Source organism: Corvus moneduloides, chromosome 3 (genome assembly GCF_009650955.1).
Source record: "Corvus moneduloides isolate bCorMon1 chromosome 3, bCorMon1.pri, whole genome shotgun sequence".
Lineage (NCBI taxonomy): Eukaryota > Metazoa > Chordata > Aves > Passeriformes > Corvidae > Corvus > Corvus moneduloides.
The window spans coordinates 48,738,464-48,755,905 of NC_045478.1; the positions used below are offsets into that span (position 1 = coordinate 48,738,464).

At 44.7% G+C, this 17,442-nt stretch overlaps 1 protein-coding gene across 1 annotated transcript in view; it reads right to left on the reverse strand.

Annotated features, from left to right (window-relative positions):
- The window catches only part of METTL24 (methyltransferase like 24), a 53,216-nt gene extending 37,581 nt beyond the window's left edge, over nucleotides 1-15,635 (reverse strand). The window contains exon 1 of the mRNA XM_032101472.1: nucleotides 15,272-15,635. Within this exon, the coding sequence (XP_031957363.1) occupies nucleotides 15,272-15,565 (294 nt within the window). The 5' untranslated portion in view covers nucleotides 15,566-15,635. The remainder of the gene's footprint in view (nucleotides 1-15,271) is intronic.
- Between the last annotated feature and the right edge of the window lie 1,807 nt (nucleotides 15,636-17,442).

Below are 17,442 nucleotides of genomic sequence, written 5' to 3' on the forward strand. Positions count from 1 at the left end.
CTGTGTACCACACACTCAGCAGAACAGAACCTGCACATGGGTGAAATTTTGCAGGGTTTTATCAGTTTGAAATGCAATGCATGGGATTCAGATTCAGATTGCAAAACTTCAGACATCTAGATGGCAAATTCATTAGATTGTACTACAGAAGGCTTGCCTTTGTGAGAATAGATTGATCCCATATGATTAACAGAGCTTGGACATAATTTTATTTGTGGTCCCTCTCAAGCACCTGTGGCCTTAAGCATAATGGTTTGTTGTGGTCTTACTGTTTGGGGTTTTTCCCTCAATTCGAAAGTACCCTACATAGTGAAAGGTGCTTACACCAAATCCTGGCTTTGCAGGACATGCAAACAACCACGTGTTGACGCCTCAGGAGGGACACGCGATCAGCGCGAAGCCTGCTAAGGAGAGTGGGAGGGCTGCTGAGGGTGGAGGCAGCCAAACCCGGCACACTGCTCCTCTTGCTGACAACTCCAGGAGCAAAGAATCCCTCATGAACGCCCACGTTTAGTTTCAGAAGTAATTAGCTGGTTTACTCCAAGGGAGAGCCAGGAGGGAAGAAACACTCCTGCATGCAGACAGCTATCCAGGAAGCTCCCACAGTGGGCTGGGAAGCTAAGTTATTTGACAGGACCGATGAGGCAGACAGGCTCTTTATGGGAATGATTCATCTCACTAGAGAGTAGACATCTAAAATAAGTAAGGTGAGTCAAGCACTGGAAAAGTCCATGTCTCTCCAGGACCTGCAAAGGAAGCCTGAAGGATGGGCTCACGAACACTTACGCCACAGACCCTTGACATGACCGAAGAGAAACCCCAGACCAGACATTCACACACCCCATGCTGCAGAAAAACATGCATTTTAGAGGGCTGAGCCTACTATTTAGCTGTGAGCCTAAAGCAACATTTAGCTGCACTTTATTCTTCAGCAAGGTGGAGTAATTCCAAATGTTTTATGTTTGGAGCAGCAGTATGTGGCACAAGTAAAACAAACTCCACCTCAAAGCAGAGGTATCAGTAGGAAAGAACAAGTATGCCTTCAGGCTTGGCAAAGACCTCCTTGAGAAAGGTCAATTCATACAGTCCCCTTCAGCCAAACGTAACCAGCACCACAAGGGCTCACAAGACGTACACTCATAAAAATCTGCTACCTTACATCATGAATTTAGGAGTAGCAGGGACACACACACAGGCTCAGTATGCTGTAATTTGAAACACAGGCCTACAAAGTGACTGACTCATATTTAAAGCTTGGAGTGAATTAATTTCCAATACAGCTGGCTTTATAGATATTCCATCCCTGTATGTCTGAACTGTTTCTTTCCTTTTTTTTTCTTTCATATTACTATTATTTTCTATTTTTCTTTGCAGTTCGGCTTTCTTAAACATATCAGGTTTTCTCTTAAGAAACCATAGTGCAAAACTTGCTACATACACTCCTCCTCTGCATGTGTGTGCCTGTATGAAGAGAAAAGCAGTGAGTTCCCTCTGAGGCATCAGGCTTTATTTAATTTTTATTTATTATTAATTTCTGGGCATAGAGCAGCAATAGGGGATACACATCATAAAGTCACCCCAGGACAGGGAATCACAGGGAAAAGCAGCTGACACCTAGTCCTGCAGCCACCTAAACTGGGAATTTCCACTCCAACAGTGAAACTTCCACATTGCTCAAAGTCCATGATGAACTGAAAAAAAAAAAAAAGAATTAATACAGGAAATCTTTCTATTTCTCCACGTTTCTACTTTCCTGAGTTTATCTAAGGCAGAGACGTCTCTGACACCACTGCACACACGCACACAGCCTTCTCCACACCCAGTCACCAGCGGATTGCTCTGTCCTCTGCATGCACCACATTGGTGCAGTGCAACGAGCAGGCCACAAAGGGAGTCTCCCCCACAGGCAAACTCCAGAGCTAAAAAATCTGCAGTGTGTTACAGAATCACAGAATGGTTTGGGTTGGAAAGGACCTTTAAATATCACCTACTACAACCCACTTCCATGGGGCACACATTCCAAGAGGTCAGGTGGCCCAAAGCAAACAGTATCACCCCCAGTACAGACCCCCCGATGGACACCACTTGTTACTGGTTGTCGTTTAGACATTGAGCCACTGACTGTAACCAGTTCCTTGTCCATCTATCAGTCCATCCATCAAATCCGTATCTTTCCAGTTCAGATATTGGCTGTACCTAAACAGCTCCCTGTCTTCAGCATGTTTTAACATGTCTTCTAGGAGGATCCACTCCATGATCTTATCCAAAGATTTGACGTTGGAACAATAGGCTGAGGAACAATACCTTCATGCCAAGAAAAGCAAGCAACGTGTCACACATACAGTCAGGCTTTCCCACACAGGAAGGCTGCTCAGGAAAGGAAATGCTGCCCATGGAAACCAGTCCCGTGATAAGAGTGCTTTCTACATTAATGAGTGTATCTCCAATTTAAATGGGTTTCCAACATGATCTGTATATGGAGAATTCTATGTCTGGTCGTGTGTGTTTTTATTTTATGGAAGAGGGAATGTCTAGGATGCAGTTAAATCTCCCCCAGCTCCTCGCTCTCTGCGCATCATCTTTTCCAAGTCTCTGCAGTGCAGCACACATTTGTCTGCCTGAGAGAAGGATGGGAGTGCTGCAAGAGTCAATTTAGGAAGCTCCAAACATCACGCCGAGGGCTCCACTTAAAAGCAGTTTATCAGCACTTGCTTCACAAGGCTGCAGTTTGCACCAGTAAGTAAAACTCTTCAACTTAGCAGGGAAAAGGAAAAAAAGGCAAAGTTTTACATTGAAATGAAGAAAACTATTTTCTGACTTCAATTCTCATTAGACAAGCTTTGAGTCACTGCATGGTAACTGAAACCAAGAGTCTTTACTTTTGTAGAGTAAATCAGTCTGAACATGAATAGGTAACAACCCCTGAAAAGGCAGCAATCATCAAGCATTTCACCTCTGCTTTCCTTTTGTTAATACTGATGTTTATTTTCTGCTCCTTTTGCTTCTCATTTCCCATCTGATGGTATGAAATCGACCACACGCATACAAATTACTGCTCTGGGGGGAACTGCTGCCTTTACCTGCAGGCGAGCTGCACTAGCGACCTCCGTGCAGAACACCAAAAACTTCGGTGCCTTGGGAAGTTCTGCGTTTCACACACAAAGCCCACACTCAAGCTTCCTCCAACTCCACTTGCAGGTTTGTGTCTTTTCCCCTAAAAAAGTGTCTCATAAGAAAAGCATGCACAGGACAAAAGGATGCTTGCCATTGACTTCAAGTGACAGAATTTACATCACTTTAAGAATCAAGAAATTGATTTGGTAAAATTAAGAGCACCTTCCAAAATTAGCATGAGGAAGCCAGATCTGTAGAGGAATTTAGGTGATTAATGCTCCATTGAATTCAAATCGCAACCCTGAACTCCACAGGAAATGGGTATTGGGAACTCACTTGCCAGGTTTACATTAGCCACTGTGGACATCCCTGTAAATTCACCATCACCCTGAGTGCCAGTTTGGGACTTACAGGAAGCAGGGTTTCAGAAGACTTGCCAAAATATTAATTTGTAAGTACTTATGTATTCAGGAAGCTTTACACCTAATTTATAACTTACGCAGTGTAACTACCACTCCTCACTAACTCTGAGGAATAAATCCACTGCAGCCAAGGAATCTGGGGGCTGCAGGGGTAGGAAAGGCCGGTATTGCACTGGGGAACCTCTCCTCAGACCTTCAAAGGTCACCAAAGACTAACAGCTCTGCCACTGGAAATCCCAGCAACATATGGGAGAAATAGACATTTATTAAAAGAGAGATTGATTTTACTCTAAGAGACATACAGCTTTGAAAACAGCCAAATGAGATTTCTTTGCTATGGTTCTAAAATAAAATAAATAAATCGGGCGGCAGCATTCCAGCGCTATCCAGAGGCTGTCAGCATGATAATATATCTAATGGAGATAAAACCAGGAGCCAGAACAGATGGAAATTTATGGAAGTAAATTCTCAAAACTGCTTAAGCAGCTCAATCAGCTGGATTCTTTCCAGTGCCCGTATGCCTTTGCCAACACTTAAGGATAGCAGCAAGAAACAGATACAGCAACTACTGGTCACTGCTTGTCAAATTCAGTTTCTGCTAGGCAGAGGCAAGACCGTGGCTTCAGCCTGTATTCATAACTGCTCTAGTTGAAGTGCTCTGGCTGAGAAATATGGAGATGTCATAATCCATACAATAGGGGAATAAAGCTGTTTTCCTCTAGGTTGACTTCACTTCAATATTTAAACCACAGCATACAACAAACAGAATTCATCAGTAAATACACAGCTAGCCAGATAAACTGAGTTTATTTTGTGCAAGTTCCAACACAAAACTGTGACTTACAGATAGGGATGCCTCTGGCAGCCTATCCACTGACTTCAGAGCCTCTGCCTGAGGCTAAGAACTGGGGAAAAAGAAGGTGCTTTAGAGTAAAACCAATGCTTTCACACAAATAGGAGCATTTCACACTTGTGCAGCCATCTCTCTAATACAAGTGGAATGCAAATGTCTAAACAGAAATGGTCCACCACACCTTCCAAACTAAAGGGAGGTATGAAGGATCAGAAAACCCCTTCCTCTTCATCTTCCCCTCCTGGGTAAGTACCAGGGCAACCTTTTGTGCCTGGGGAGCAAGAGAGGGCAGTATTTGTCACTAGACGTCTATAATCTCATAAAGCAAGTAAATATCAGCTCTTATCCATGGGTAAACCAAAAGGCTGAGGAACTTCTACTGGTATTTAGATTTCGGAGTGTAAAACCCTAAGGTAAGACAGAGAGTATTTAAAACAGGTACTGAGGGTACTGTTCCTTCAACCCACCATCAGTTCACTTCGTCATACTGGGTTTTACTGGATAGACAGGGAAGACTCAAAAAGCCAAACTTAACTTTTTTTCTTCTTTAATTCCTTATTTCATAAAAGCATTAGTCAGTAAAACCAGATAATGCAGTTTCACAGAATGAAACGTATTCTAGCTTTAAACATACTCCCTTTCCTGTTTTTTAATATGGCTATGGATTAGTGCCCTTAGTCTAGAGCTATGTAAAAGTCTTCCAAATAAAATAAAACAGCATGTTGGGCAGTTAGTTCACTCTGTCTAGAAAGGGAACAACAGCTGGCTTACAAATTGTTAGGATTTTAAGTACAAGCTGATACATTTATTTTCCAGTCTATAGAGAAGAAAATCAAGCTCATTTCAAAGCCCATACATTTGAAATATCTTTTATTCAAAACAAGTATAGACCCAAGCATCATAAGCCCATGGAGGATGGGCTTGGGCAAATATGTACCATCCTCTCTGAGCAAGGATATTTTCCAATATTTTATCACTAATTCAGAGCATTATACAGATACAGTACTGAAAAACTACATGGTTTGACCCTGAACTCATGATGCACCCAGAATTCCCACAGATTTCATAATGAATAATAATTGCAAGATCAAACCATTAATCAAGACATCTAACGAAGAAGAAACACTTCAGCTCAGCAGCAACCAATTGACACATAATTGCTTCTTGTTTAATTTTCTCAAAAGAGGGAGGGAAAAGGAACTTGATGTTGTTGCTTCACCCTATTCAGGATGAAACAAAGTTCACTTCTTTGAAAGTTTCAGTGCTGCAGAACAACCATGAGGAAAACCCCAAAAGAGACATGGCACCCGTACTAAAAATTTGGGGTTTTTTTCAGACAGCTCCTACCTCGTGGTGTTTGTCTATCGGATGAATCTCACTCCCCCACTGCTGTCATCTACTCTGTAGGGAGCAAGAAAGATTTGGAACTGATTCCTATAATTTTTAGGCTTCTAAGTGGCAGATGTTTTCTAACATTACATGCCATATCAATAGACATTACCATCTCTTCCCCCTAGCATTTCAAACAGTGTCTCTTTGTAAAATATGAAAGAGGATGCTAAATAAAGGGCACTGACTTTGAAGCTCCCAGTTGATTATTTGACTTAGCTAGCTGCCAGCAGAGGAATGAGGAAGAGGGCTGGGGATGGATGAGGCAAAAAGCGGGAGGACAAAGCAGTGACAGAAACTCTGTGATGTTAATGTTTGCTGGTTCTAACATCATTTTCAAATGCATACATTGCCCAACCAGGTCCAGCCCCTGGCACATCACTGATATTTGCTTGTCTGCCATAATTTTGTCTTGGCTAACTTTCCCCAGCAGACCGTGTCACACACACACACATAAAAAGTGACCCTACCTCATCAAAACTAATAGCAAGAATGTATTTTAGCAATATCCCTAAGACAAGTTGCATATCAGGGTCTTGTAGGTGTTTCCTTGCTAAGCTCTCAAGGCCCACAGGTTTGTCTTCCACATACAAAGAAGGGCAGAGGTTTCAATTCCTTCAGTTTGCAGAAGCCACAAGGTCAGTCCTGGAAAGAACACAGAATTTTGTCTCTTCCAGGAGAACTCACGGCCCTGCACCTGAAGCTGCATCTGAAATCTACCAGAAAGTAGAACCCAAAATAAACATCAGTGGGTCACTTCTTAAATGAGCTGTTGGTTAGCTCTTTCTTCCACAAGAATGTAAACCCAGAGGTTCTTCATATAAAATCTGAAGCAGTTGGCTTGGCCTGACAGTCCCAAGAGACTTCAAAAGCCAATGACCCACTGCAAAGTCCTCCTGGTCCTTTGCCAGAGACAAGAGAAGCCTCCATTGCATGACAGGGAGAGGTGGCATGAGGAATGATGTTTCTCACAAGTACCCCAGATTTGCGATTTGCAAAGCCAGAACAATTCTGTTCTGACTTTCAAAGAACTCTGAAAAGCCATTTTATTCCAGTCTGCAAAGCAAACTGAGAAGACTTTGGTGAGAAGCAAGATTTCTGTCTTCTAATAGCTGCTGGAACCACTACATTTATCATTACACAAAGACACAAGGGAAGGTTTATTTATTTCATTTATACATGTGACAGCGTGGACATAAGTTACAGCACTAGTTTTTAAATGTTGCAAAAAATTAATAAGAGAGCCAAATGACCACCCAGGGGTTCCCCCAGAGCCACACTCAGGACTTGTGCTTTTCAAAGGGTCAGCAGTGACCACAGGATACTCCATCCACCCATTCTCTGACAGTGCAGTTCATGAGCATTTGCAGCTTTCCTGGTGGCACCTGAGCTTGATGGCACATTCAAAAGCAAGACTACTGAAGATGGAAGAGAAGATCAGATGGGGAAACAACACATCATTGAAAATCCAAGCCCTTCCACTTAGCACTGCATAAACAGCTGGGAACATTTCCGCCATCTCCTGCTGAAACTGACCCAGCTGTTGCCACGAGAGAGAGTTCAAAATCATGGCTTTCATCTCTCTGTTACCCTAGGCGTCAGTCCATTTGTGCACATGGCTTTTATTACCCTGAGAGACTGGCCAACTCAAAATAGTGCAGCACATCACCCTGCCACTTTTGTAGGCAAAACCACTAAAATAAACAGCATTAGGGTGAGTGTATGCATACAGATTGGATTATACATATGCCATATACCACAATTGAAAGAAAAATTGATTCACACCTTTTTCCCCTCTTTTAGTTGTTCCACTGAACTGCAGGTCATTTGATCTAGACTTAGAAACACAGAAGGGCTCTGGACAACATTTCATCATGCACAAAAGTATCTTGGTGTGTATCTTCTAGCTACAAAAACACTCAAGTTGATTAAATGACTCACGTCCACTGCACACAGCTCTGGAGCATTGAACAGCCATCCAAGACAAACTCAGCTCAAGGTTAATATTAGAACAAGCGATAAGAGCGGGCTGCGCTGCAGATGCCATCGAAGATTAGTGGTGGTTCACACAGACTTTCTCACTTACATGTCAAATCTTTTATCTAATCTGTGCCACGAGTGGCAGCCATCACTGCCAGGCTGGAGGACAGCCTGACAACCAAACCAGACTGCTTGAGCAAAGGCTGGAGGTCCCTCCCTAATGCTATCTAAATCTCCAAATTCTACATCTGTTTTGTAAGAAATGATGATGCACTCATCACGCTGTCTGCACGAGTCTGCAAGGCAGCTGTGAGAGGGTTTTGTTCCTCACCGCAGGATTTCAGTTCTGCACCCCTTGTCAGGGGCCACTGGAGTTCTGCTCTGGGCTCACACCAAAGATCCCCCAGCTGCACCTCAGTCTGAACCGAGGCCACAGCTCAGTAAAAGTGGCATGAGAGAGATATCTGGCATGCTGGCACCTACCATGCAGCCCCCAAGCAGACATGTCTCTGTTAACTGCCTGGCTGGCTGAGTAAATGTTGATGTGAACTGACTGGACTAACTGGGATGAAAACCTTACTAGCAATGAAGTTAAACACTTGTCTCATAAGAAGGCAGATAAAGGTTGGCAATGTAAAGTCAAAACCCTAGGGCTATCCAGGAGAATTTTTACCTGTCCAAATCTCTCTTTCTGGACACTTCTGTCTCCACAGAAGGAAATTTTAGAAAAGAACATAGAAATATTGGCCACCTTGAGAGCTGCTTGAGCAAGCAAAGCTGTGTCTCCTCAAACTGTCCTCACTTCTTATTTCAAAACATGAAATGTGACAAAAGACCATTTTTGGCACTAACTGTGCCACTGCTACTGGGCAGTTCAGTTCACTTGGCCCCCAGAGCAGTCCCATGAAACAGTTTGAGCTGAAAACAGAAAACAGGAATGGGTTTTTCTTCCAACCTGCTACTGCAGTCATAAAAGATTCACATTTTGTACAAGGCCTGTGAACTGTCTCTCTGGGTTCAAGGAAACAATGGCATAACTGTAATGGCCACTACAGAGCAAGGCATCTGCAGAATAAATTATCACCTCGATCCTTGGGTCCCTTAAGAATGCTTAAACACCCATATTTTTTTTTTCCATGCCACAGCTACCTAGAAGAACTTCTCATGTCTTTATATGCCAAAAGAAAGCCATGAGCAGGTATTTGAAAGATTTTGAAAGAAATCTATGGTATTGGATATAAAGTCTCATAATGCTGTAATGACTTTCTGAAGAATAATATTACCCATCTGCTTCTCAAAAAAATCACGAAGGAAGAACTATTTCAGGTAATAAAAAGTGTGTAAGAATCAAGGTTATTCTTAGTGGTCATTTACCTCACAAGTTTGCAAGTGACATCATTGTCAGAAAAAACATTACCATCTCCTCTTTATGGTATACTATAAATGCATTTCATCTGCCGTTAAAATACAATGAAAGCCCAGTATTGCTATTCCTTGACTACCTGGAGAAGGATTCCTGTGTTTGGGTACTTTCTGATACCTCAGCTGCCTCTGTTTACAGGCAGAGCTGGCTGATGCTCCCCAGATTCGGTTATCAGCTGATGAAAACTGCTTTCAATAAAAGTTTATTCTTTTCTTCCAAGGACAATAACCTCACTCAGTCTGTGCTATTAGCCTGAATATTTGAGCAAAAACAGACCAAGGCTGTTCCCCAGGTACTAACATATTGAAGCCATAAACTCCTATATTGTGTTAATCTTACCAGATAAGCAACTTTGGGTCAGTTTATATTTGCTAAGAGACCTCCAAGTGCTGGAGGGGAAAAAAGTTGTCAACTATTGTCCCCTACTCTGGGGTCCACTAAGTCATCACACAGAACAATTATGGTGGGGTCTGGTCTCTCTAGGGAGGTATTAAGCCATGGCAAATATTGCTTATTATAGTCTTAGAACACCCCATTACCTCTCCTTATCCCATCGATGTTAGATCATTGTTCAGGCTAAATTCCAGTTTGGCTAATTACATTGTATCTGCCAGACTGCTTCTCTAATTGCAAAGCAGGTAAATGTAGCCAGAGGGACCTCAGGAGGTTGCCCGGAAGCACAAAGAAAAACATACCTAGACCTTCCCTGTGTGGACACCCACAGTTCACATTTTTCTAAGGAGTCTTTCCATTCCTTACCAACTGCAGAGTTAAAAGATTTTTCTAGTATCTTGCCTGAAAATGAAGCCAGTTACTTCTTGTCCTACTTCCAGTGGACCTCGGGAACAATCGGTCATTATGTCCTTAAAATTTTTTTTTTTTTTTTTTTTTTTTTTTTTTTTTTAGTTTGGAGAGTCTTGGCACATTCCCTCAAAACCTACTTTTCCCCATTCAAAACAAGTACCAGTACTTCAGGCTTTGCCCGCAGGCTTGCCTTCCTGCATCTCTTAGCACCTTTTTCCTCTGAATGAGACTCTCTCCAGTTTGTCTACCTGTTATTAAAGGAGGCGCCCAGAGTTAACACACTCCAAGGAATAACCAATATCCAGCTCTTCAGCTTTGCACTCCTCTGCAGCAGCATCCCACGTGCCACTCGCATCCCTCAAAGCCAGGCTGTTATTCACACTTCAACACAGCACTTAGAGAACAGCAATGAGCGCTGTAAAGCTCGTCACGCCTGGGACACAGGTGGAGAGACCGGAATAATCTTTGGAGATCCAAGAGGCCGCTTTAACCCATGCGGCTCCTTTGGTTTGGCTCAGCCAGGGCAAATCCGCCCCCGCAAACACAGCCTGATGGGACTCCCTGCACAGCTCCCAAAGCCCTGTCCTGTCAAACTCTGGTGTAATCTTAAAACACTGCTCCAGGCACACAGAATGAATAAACTTATAAAAGTTAAGTCTCGATCCAAAACAGACAAGCAATTACACCACGGGATGTGAAAAGACAGATGGATAAATTTAACTTCAGAAAGACAGACGGATCGATTTAACTTCAGAATAACCAAGTTTCCTCCAAGAATTTTGCCTCTTCCTCATGAAGAGGCAGAGTAACTTCCTATAAAAGCAGTACTCAAAACTCACCATACTTTTAAAGATGTGAAGCCAGCTTGAAAACACTATGATGCAATTAGGCAATGAAAACATCTGATACATTTTTCTAACCAGATTTCTAGAAGAATTAAAAAGGACTCTTGGCATAAGCCCTACACTTACAAGCACTGACAAATATAAACGGCATTGTCATTCTAAAGCTAAAACCCAAATGTAAATTTAAGTAAAATCTTAGCACTAGTGTAATGCTAAATCAAATGAGGTTATTATGAGCCTGCTGTATTACTAAATTCCAAACAATTATTCCACATAATTTCAAGGCTATAACTCCAAAATAATTTGCAGACAATTAAAGATGAGACTCTTATCAGTCATCACTGCAGAGAAGCAGTAACCTCTTGGAAATAGTTCCTATTTAAAGAGAACCAAAACCTTCAATCCAACAAGAAACAGCAAAAGACAATTAGTCTGCATTTATAATGAACCAAAAGACAAATTTATACAAGTGTAAGTAACACCTGAAAACATACAATCTCAAAAGAGTTTTTGGTTTTAGGCAATAATACATCATGTTACAAAAGATGTTATAATCCCAGGCAAAGTACAAATGGGCCCAGCAGCAAGATCTTATTCTTTGCTTTTAATCACTGAAGGTAAATACTTTTGTATTCCTAGGTATGACATGAAAGAGCATCCAAAATAACATCAGGTTAACTTTGGCAGCATACCACACTCCCCACCTCCATGGAAATAAATCTGCCCAGAAGGCAAGGAATTCCAGCTTTTCTCAACCAGACTCCTGAAGAGGGCTCCTCCCAAATTCAGTGCACAAGAGCCAACATAACCTTGTTATTGCAATTATTGTGACAAGAATTTGCTGTTACTTCAAATTCCAAATGCAGTATTTTTTTTCTTTTGCCATGGCACCCTGGAATAACCTTTTAAAACACACCTCACATGTCCGCAGCGCTCTGTGGGTGCACACCCTGCTAATACCTATTGCAGGAGCAGGTACACCTGGCAAAATCTGTGTGTTTCCATGTAGCTGGAGTTTTTATCTGCTTCATGTGTTACCAGGTCAGTGCTTAACATAACCAGAGCTTAGAATCACACTTTATAAACATAATTTTATTAGCAACAATGCAGCTTTAAGTGCTCCACCAAATATAAGTGGGATTATGAACTTGCATTTGCTTTACACTTGCAGCACAACAAAACTCTTCCCATTCTTCAGATAACCATCATATCGTGTCAGTGCCAAATCTTGCTTGTTATTGGTCAGCAAGAGCAGCAGCATCTGCTCTTTCATAGGCTCAACCAGGAGCAAAACAGCTGGGAACAGCACAGCTCTCTGAAGCACCACAACAGGCAGCTCCAGCAGCTCCCAGAGATGTCACATAGCTAAATTACTTTAGTCCCTGCTGCTTTCAGTTAACATTTTTTATGTATGCATCCTTAGGCACGAACAGACACTTGGAACCTCGGTGGTCAAACCCTCCCATCGGCTGCAGAGTCATGGTCTCTGCTGACAGAGCCTCACCAGTGGTCAGGAAAAGCACAGGCAGTTTCCTGCAGACTTAGGGGCCATTTATGGACAAGTCTTCATCTTTCCCATCCTGTCTGCATCTTTTTTTTCCCCCTTTTGGTGGTGTTGGTTGCTTGACTGCAGTTGTGCTTGTGAAATAAATAACACAACCCTGCTTCAGGAAACTTTAAAGTTGATTCAAAGTAGGCACCAAATAATTTCCTTGTGTGCTTTTGCAATTTATTTTTTTATACAGCTACAAAGTAGGATATTCAACTTCATCTATGGAAACACTCTGTTCATCAGTCTTCTGCATTAATTCAGTGATGTAAGTGTGGGCAGAATTATAACCTAGAGGCACTAGGCAAACAGTATATAACTAGAGGCAAACAGAGCGAAGTCTGGCCTCATCGATTTTTCCTTGCTGCCATCCTGCTGGCTCACACATCCCAACATTGTCCAACACCATCCCTATAAACACCAGAGAGAAAAAAACTCCCATACCTGAAAGCCTCTGCAGGCTTTAGAAATGGACTGACAATAGTTTACAGGCAGACAGAAGACACTGAAAACACATAAAAGACACAGCAAAAAGCAATCCCACCCCGATATAGCACAGATCTGTGCAAGGAGCCTGTCCCTCTCCTCCAGGCAGCATCTACACACAGCAGCACAGCATACTGACAGCAGTTGCACCCTGATGCCTTTCTCCAGAGCTGCTAGTAGAAGCCACAGACCACCAATTTAAGCAGACGTTTTTGGTAAATGCTCCCATCTTGTCTTACAATAGTCTGATGTGAAATACCATGTTTCCTGATACTAAAAAAAAATTAAAAATCACCCATTAAATTTTTTTTTAGCTATTGTGCTTCTTCTCGTGAAAAAATGACAGACCTCAGACCACTTTCACTTTATTTTACCATTACTTTTCCCCCTATGTTTTTATTTAACAGCTCTATTTCAAGACCAGAAATCCCTGGAAGTTCAGTCCTGTTATCCCCAAAACCTTATCTTTAAGCAGATTTTTCTTAGCCTGAAGCAACATATTCAAGTCAAATAGCTGAACACAGAAGGCACTTCATGGTCTCAAACCTAACCTGGCAACAACTCCACCCTCTATTATATGTACTAATATTTTTCCCTTGACTTAACTGAGGGATTCAAATGAGACCTCAGGAGCAACATGGCCAGCACCACAAACCACAGCAGTGATGTTTCTTTCACACACTTCACCTGGAGATGCACCAAAACACACTTGGGCTTTCCAGAGCCTCAAGCTCTCCAACACTGCAAGGTGCTGCCAGTTCTCAGGTAAAATGAGCAGCCTCTCCTCTGCTTCCCCACTAGGATTTCCTCAAAAATCATTAACTAAATTAGGATGTGCATTACTTTTGCCTCTTGTTTTTTGACACCATTCTTAGCATATTTTCAAGAAACTCTTTGAATCCACAGGATTATAGCTTTTTTCCCTATTAATGCTGAAATTCTTCCATAATTAGAATAATTTAAAAGCTGGGGTTTAGGATAATGCCAAGTAGCAGAGTATTGACAACAAAAATCACAAAAACTGACACTGCAAGACCTAGGTACCTCAATGTGGTATCAATACCACAGCACAACAGAACATCACACAGTCATTATTCTGAACAAATATGGGGCAATGTTGTTCCTCATGACTGCCACAGTGGTGAAGGAAGCAAGGGATTATGTCATTTCTTCTAAACGTTTCAGGAACCCAGAGGCAGAAAGTAGCAGGTTTTTTCCATCCGTTTCCCAGATGAGCTGAACCTAGAAGTCAATTTATACATGAGTTCATTGTCATCTCCTCATGAAATAAAAAATTAATTACTGGGGCGGAACAGGCAAAGAGAAGAAAGCAGATTTGCAGTTGAGACCCCACAATCACAGAACATCTGGTCAGATGGTGGTTTGGATGTTAGCAAGTAGTCTTTTCATCAAGGGAGTAAGGACAGGCTTTAGCCATTCTGCAGAAAATTGGTTTTATTCTTGTTGAGGCAAAGATCAGAAACAGTTATTTACTTTGACCAGGAAGGTGGTCTCATTTCTTGCAAAATCCCATGTGCTCCTCCTCATGATCATTCCAGCTTCTTTAAGAACCCGCACAGACCATCACTACTGCACCCTGACAGCAGGACCCCAAAACTACTGACAAACCCACGACAAACTACTCCTTCACTGCCCTGAAAGCTGGCTCTTCCCCTCCTGAAAGACTGCAAAGAAAACTCTGCAAAATAAATATTTGAACCTCTAAGTGGCTCCTGAGAGCGTGGCATCTGCCAAAACCAAGGACAACATGGAGATCATTGAAGAAGGCGACATCCCACTACTGGCCACACACGCAGCTGACTGCGGGGTGAAGGTAGCACTGGCACTCCTCACTCCTGCTGAACTCCAGATCTTAATGATGGTCCTCACTTCCCCAAAAGGCTTTACAGTCATTGCCACGTAGGAACCTAGTTACAGGTTCATTTACCAGCTCATTCACTAACTCACTAATTCTCACGCAGACCAGGTCTTAGGACCATTTCTTGATGGCCTTTTGAGAATGAAATGGCACTCGGATGCCAAGAACGCCATGGTCTTTGCCCAAGTTTGATCCTGTTGGGGATACATCAGCCTGCGGAGCCCACCTGGTGACTCGGGCTTACTGCCACCTTCTCAGACCGAGCTCTCACCTTGTCCAGCCTCGCTCCAGCACATTCGCCCTTCCCTGCAGCTGAGCAGCACTGCTCAAAAAGTCGTTTGACCACTTCCCAAGAAGTCGTCATGACACCACACTACCTCGCTTCACCAGCGCACACCCGGCCGCCTCTTCTCAGGTACCAGCCCCATCTCCGCCCCGGGTGCCCGCTCACGCTCAGCCCTTCGCAGGGAGCCGGGGTCGCCTGTCGCGACTCGGCGGCCGCTCCCTCCGAGCCCGCCCCGCCCTACCTTCCTGCGGCGGCCGCCCGGGGGCTGCGGGGCGCAGCAGGCGGGCGCGGCGCTGCCCCGCCGCCCGCTCCGCACGTAGGTGACCCTCCGACGGCCGCCCCCCGCCGCCGCCGCGCCCGGGCGCTGCTCCGCACCGCGGGACGGGGCGGGCGCCCGCGCCGCCGCCGGGTCCCGGGACTTCTCCTCCGGACACCAGGTTCGCCTCATGCCCAGCTGCAGGCAGAGGAAGAGCGCGGCGGAGAGCAGGCAGAGGCGGAAAGCGGCGCCCCGCCAGAGCGGCCGCTCCTTGGGCATGGCGTCGGGGGCTGCCCTGCCCGGTGCTGCCGCCCCCCCGCCCCGCCGCAGGGCTCATGCCGCCGGCGGGCCGGGCCCCGCGGCCGCCGCCGTCGAAACTTAGGAGTCCCCGCCCCGAGCGGGGCCGGCCGGGGAGGGGCCGGGATGCCCCTGTCCCGGCCCGGCGGGGGCTGCGGGACGTAGCGGTGCTCGGCCGCAGGCGGCCCGAGGGGTGCTCCGCGCCTCGGCGGAGCAGTGCCCGGTACGAACGTGGGGCCGGCTGTGTAGCCACAGGTGCGTGTCAGCGGGCCTGAGAGAGGACTCAACACCCCGTCCTAACTATCCTATCAGCCCGTCTCTACAGCATGGAAGTGTACTAACTTGTTAATGTACGGAGTAGTTCACATTATACACTGTGACACCACGAGGTAGTGAAAGTTTACTGGAGACTTGCGGATTGTTCATGTTGAAGTCAAACAAAAGGACAGCCGGGCCCTGGAAGTAAGGACTTCGTTTCTTGTAAGGTTAGAGCTGCCTGTGGAGGATAAAGTATTTTGGACAGCCAAGATAACACCAGCATCCTAGCTCCTCTGACACATCTTTGAAAACCCTCCCCAGTATTGTCTGGCAGTACAGATAAGTACCTCTAGCAAGGTTGACTCCGGGGACATCTGGATCAATAGATAAGCAGCAAAGATGCTGCAAAAATAGACCTGCTTTGGAAATTTTTACTATGATTACTAACCAGTGATGTGGCTGTTAGTGACCAGTTAAATCATGCTGGACCTGAACATTTGAAGGGTGTGAGAAGCCTGTGTGAAACATCAGTTGTGGTGCCCTAATTTGGCTGCAACACCTTGTGCTTATGAGTGACTCTTTTAAGTCTGTACTTTGCCTCCTAGTCTCTCTCCTGGGTAGGCACACAATCCTGCTGCATTTCATGACACATCCTTGGTTTCACGTGTGAAGGGATGGATCTGCACGAGCTGAGAGGCAGTGCAGGGGACAGGTGTCCTGCTCATCTCAGTGGGAGCACACGAGGCCCCGCATTTGTTTTGCAATGGGGACACACTGTGAAGAACTATAAAGTGCCCAGCTGGGCTTTGGTCCTAAACCACAACACCAACCCATGGCTAAGGCATGAGCAGGGAGAGGTGGTTGGCAGGATTTTCTGAAGCAGGAGCGCAGGTGGTGAGCAGGGTCAATGACAGGAGGCAAGCTCTGTGGGAACAGGGACAGGGGTGATGGTAACTAATTTGCAGCTCAGTGAGTAATAAATACGTTCCTAGATGGGATATGCAGGACATGGATGCATGACTACTCCCTGTTTCTTTGCCAACTAGGGAAGAGGGGGTGTGACCCTTGTCTCCTGTGAGCAGTACTGTGCTTCCAGCATCCCTGTCTCATCTGCTGGCAAGGGAGAGACTTGCTGCACCAAGCTCCTTCTGGTGTCCTCTCCTCAGCAGCAGGCTGCACTACTTCTCTCTGACCTCTCCTGTCTCTTCACAGCCTGGAGCAGAGCCAGAGCTGGCTGCTGCTGGGGGAGCAGGTCAGAGAGGAGCACTGGCAGAAGTGGAGCGTGCCAGCAGCACAATGGAAGCAGGATGGAAGTGCTGCATGTAGGAAGATAAGGGAGGGAGCAATTATCTGTCTGGAGAAGTGGGATTTCAGTGTGGCTCTAAGCACAGATGCACTGGCAGGTGAGGTGCATGATTCCAGCCATTTGAACATGGCTGTTCTCTTTTTTTTAGGTAAACTGTCCTGAATTAGGTTAACGCAATTCCATGGTTGTTTTAAAACACCCTAAATGTATACTCCTCTCAGAAGAGTGTGTCAGTCCTACCTGCCATTCCTGTAGCAGCAGGGTGGCTCCTTTCTCATAAAATAAGTCAAACTAG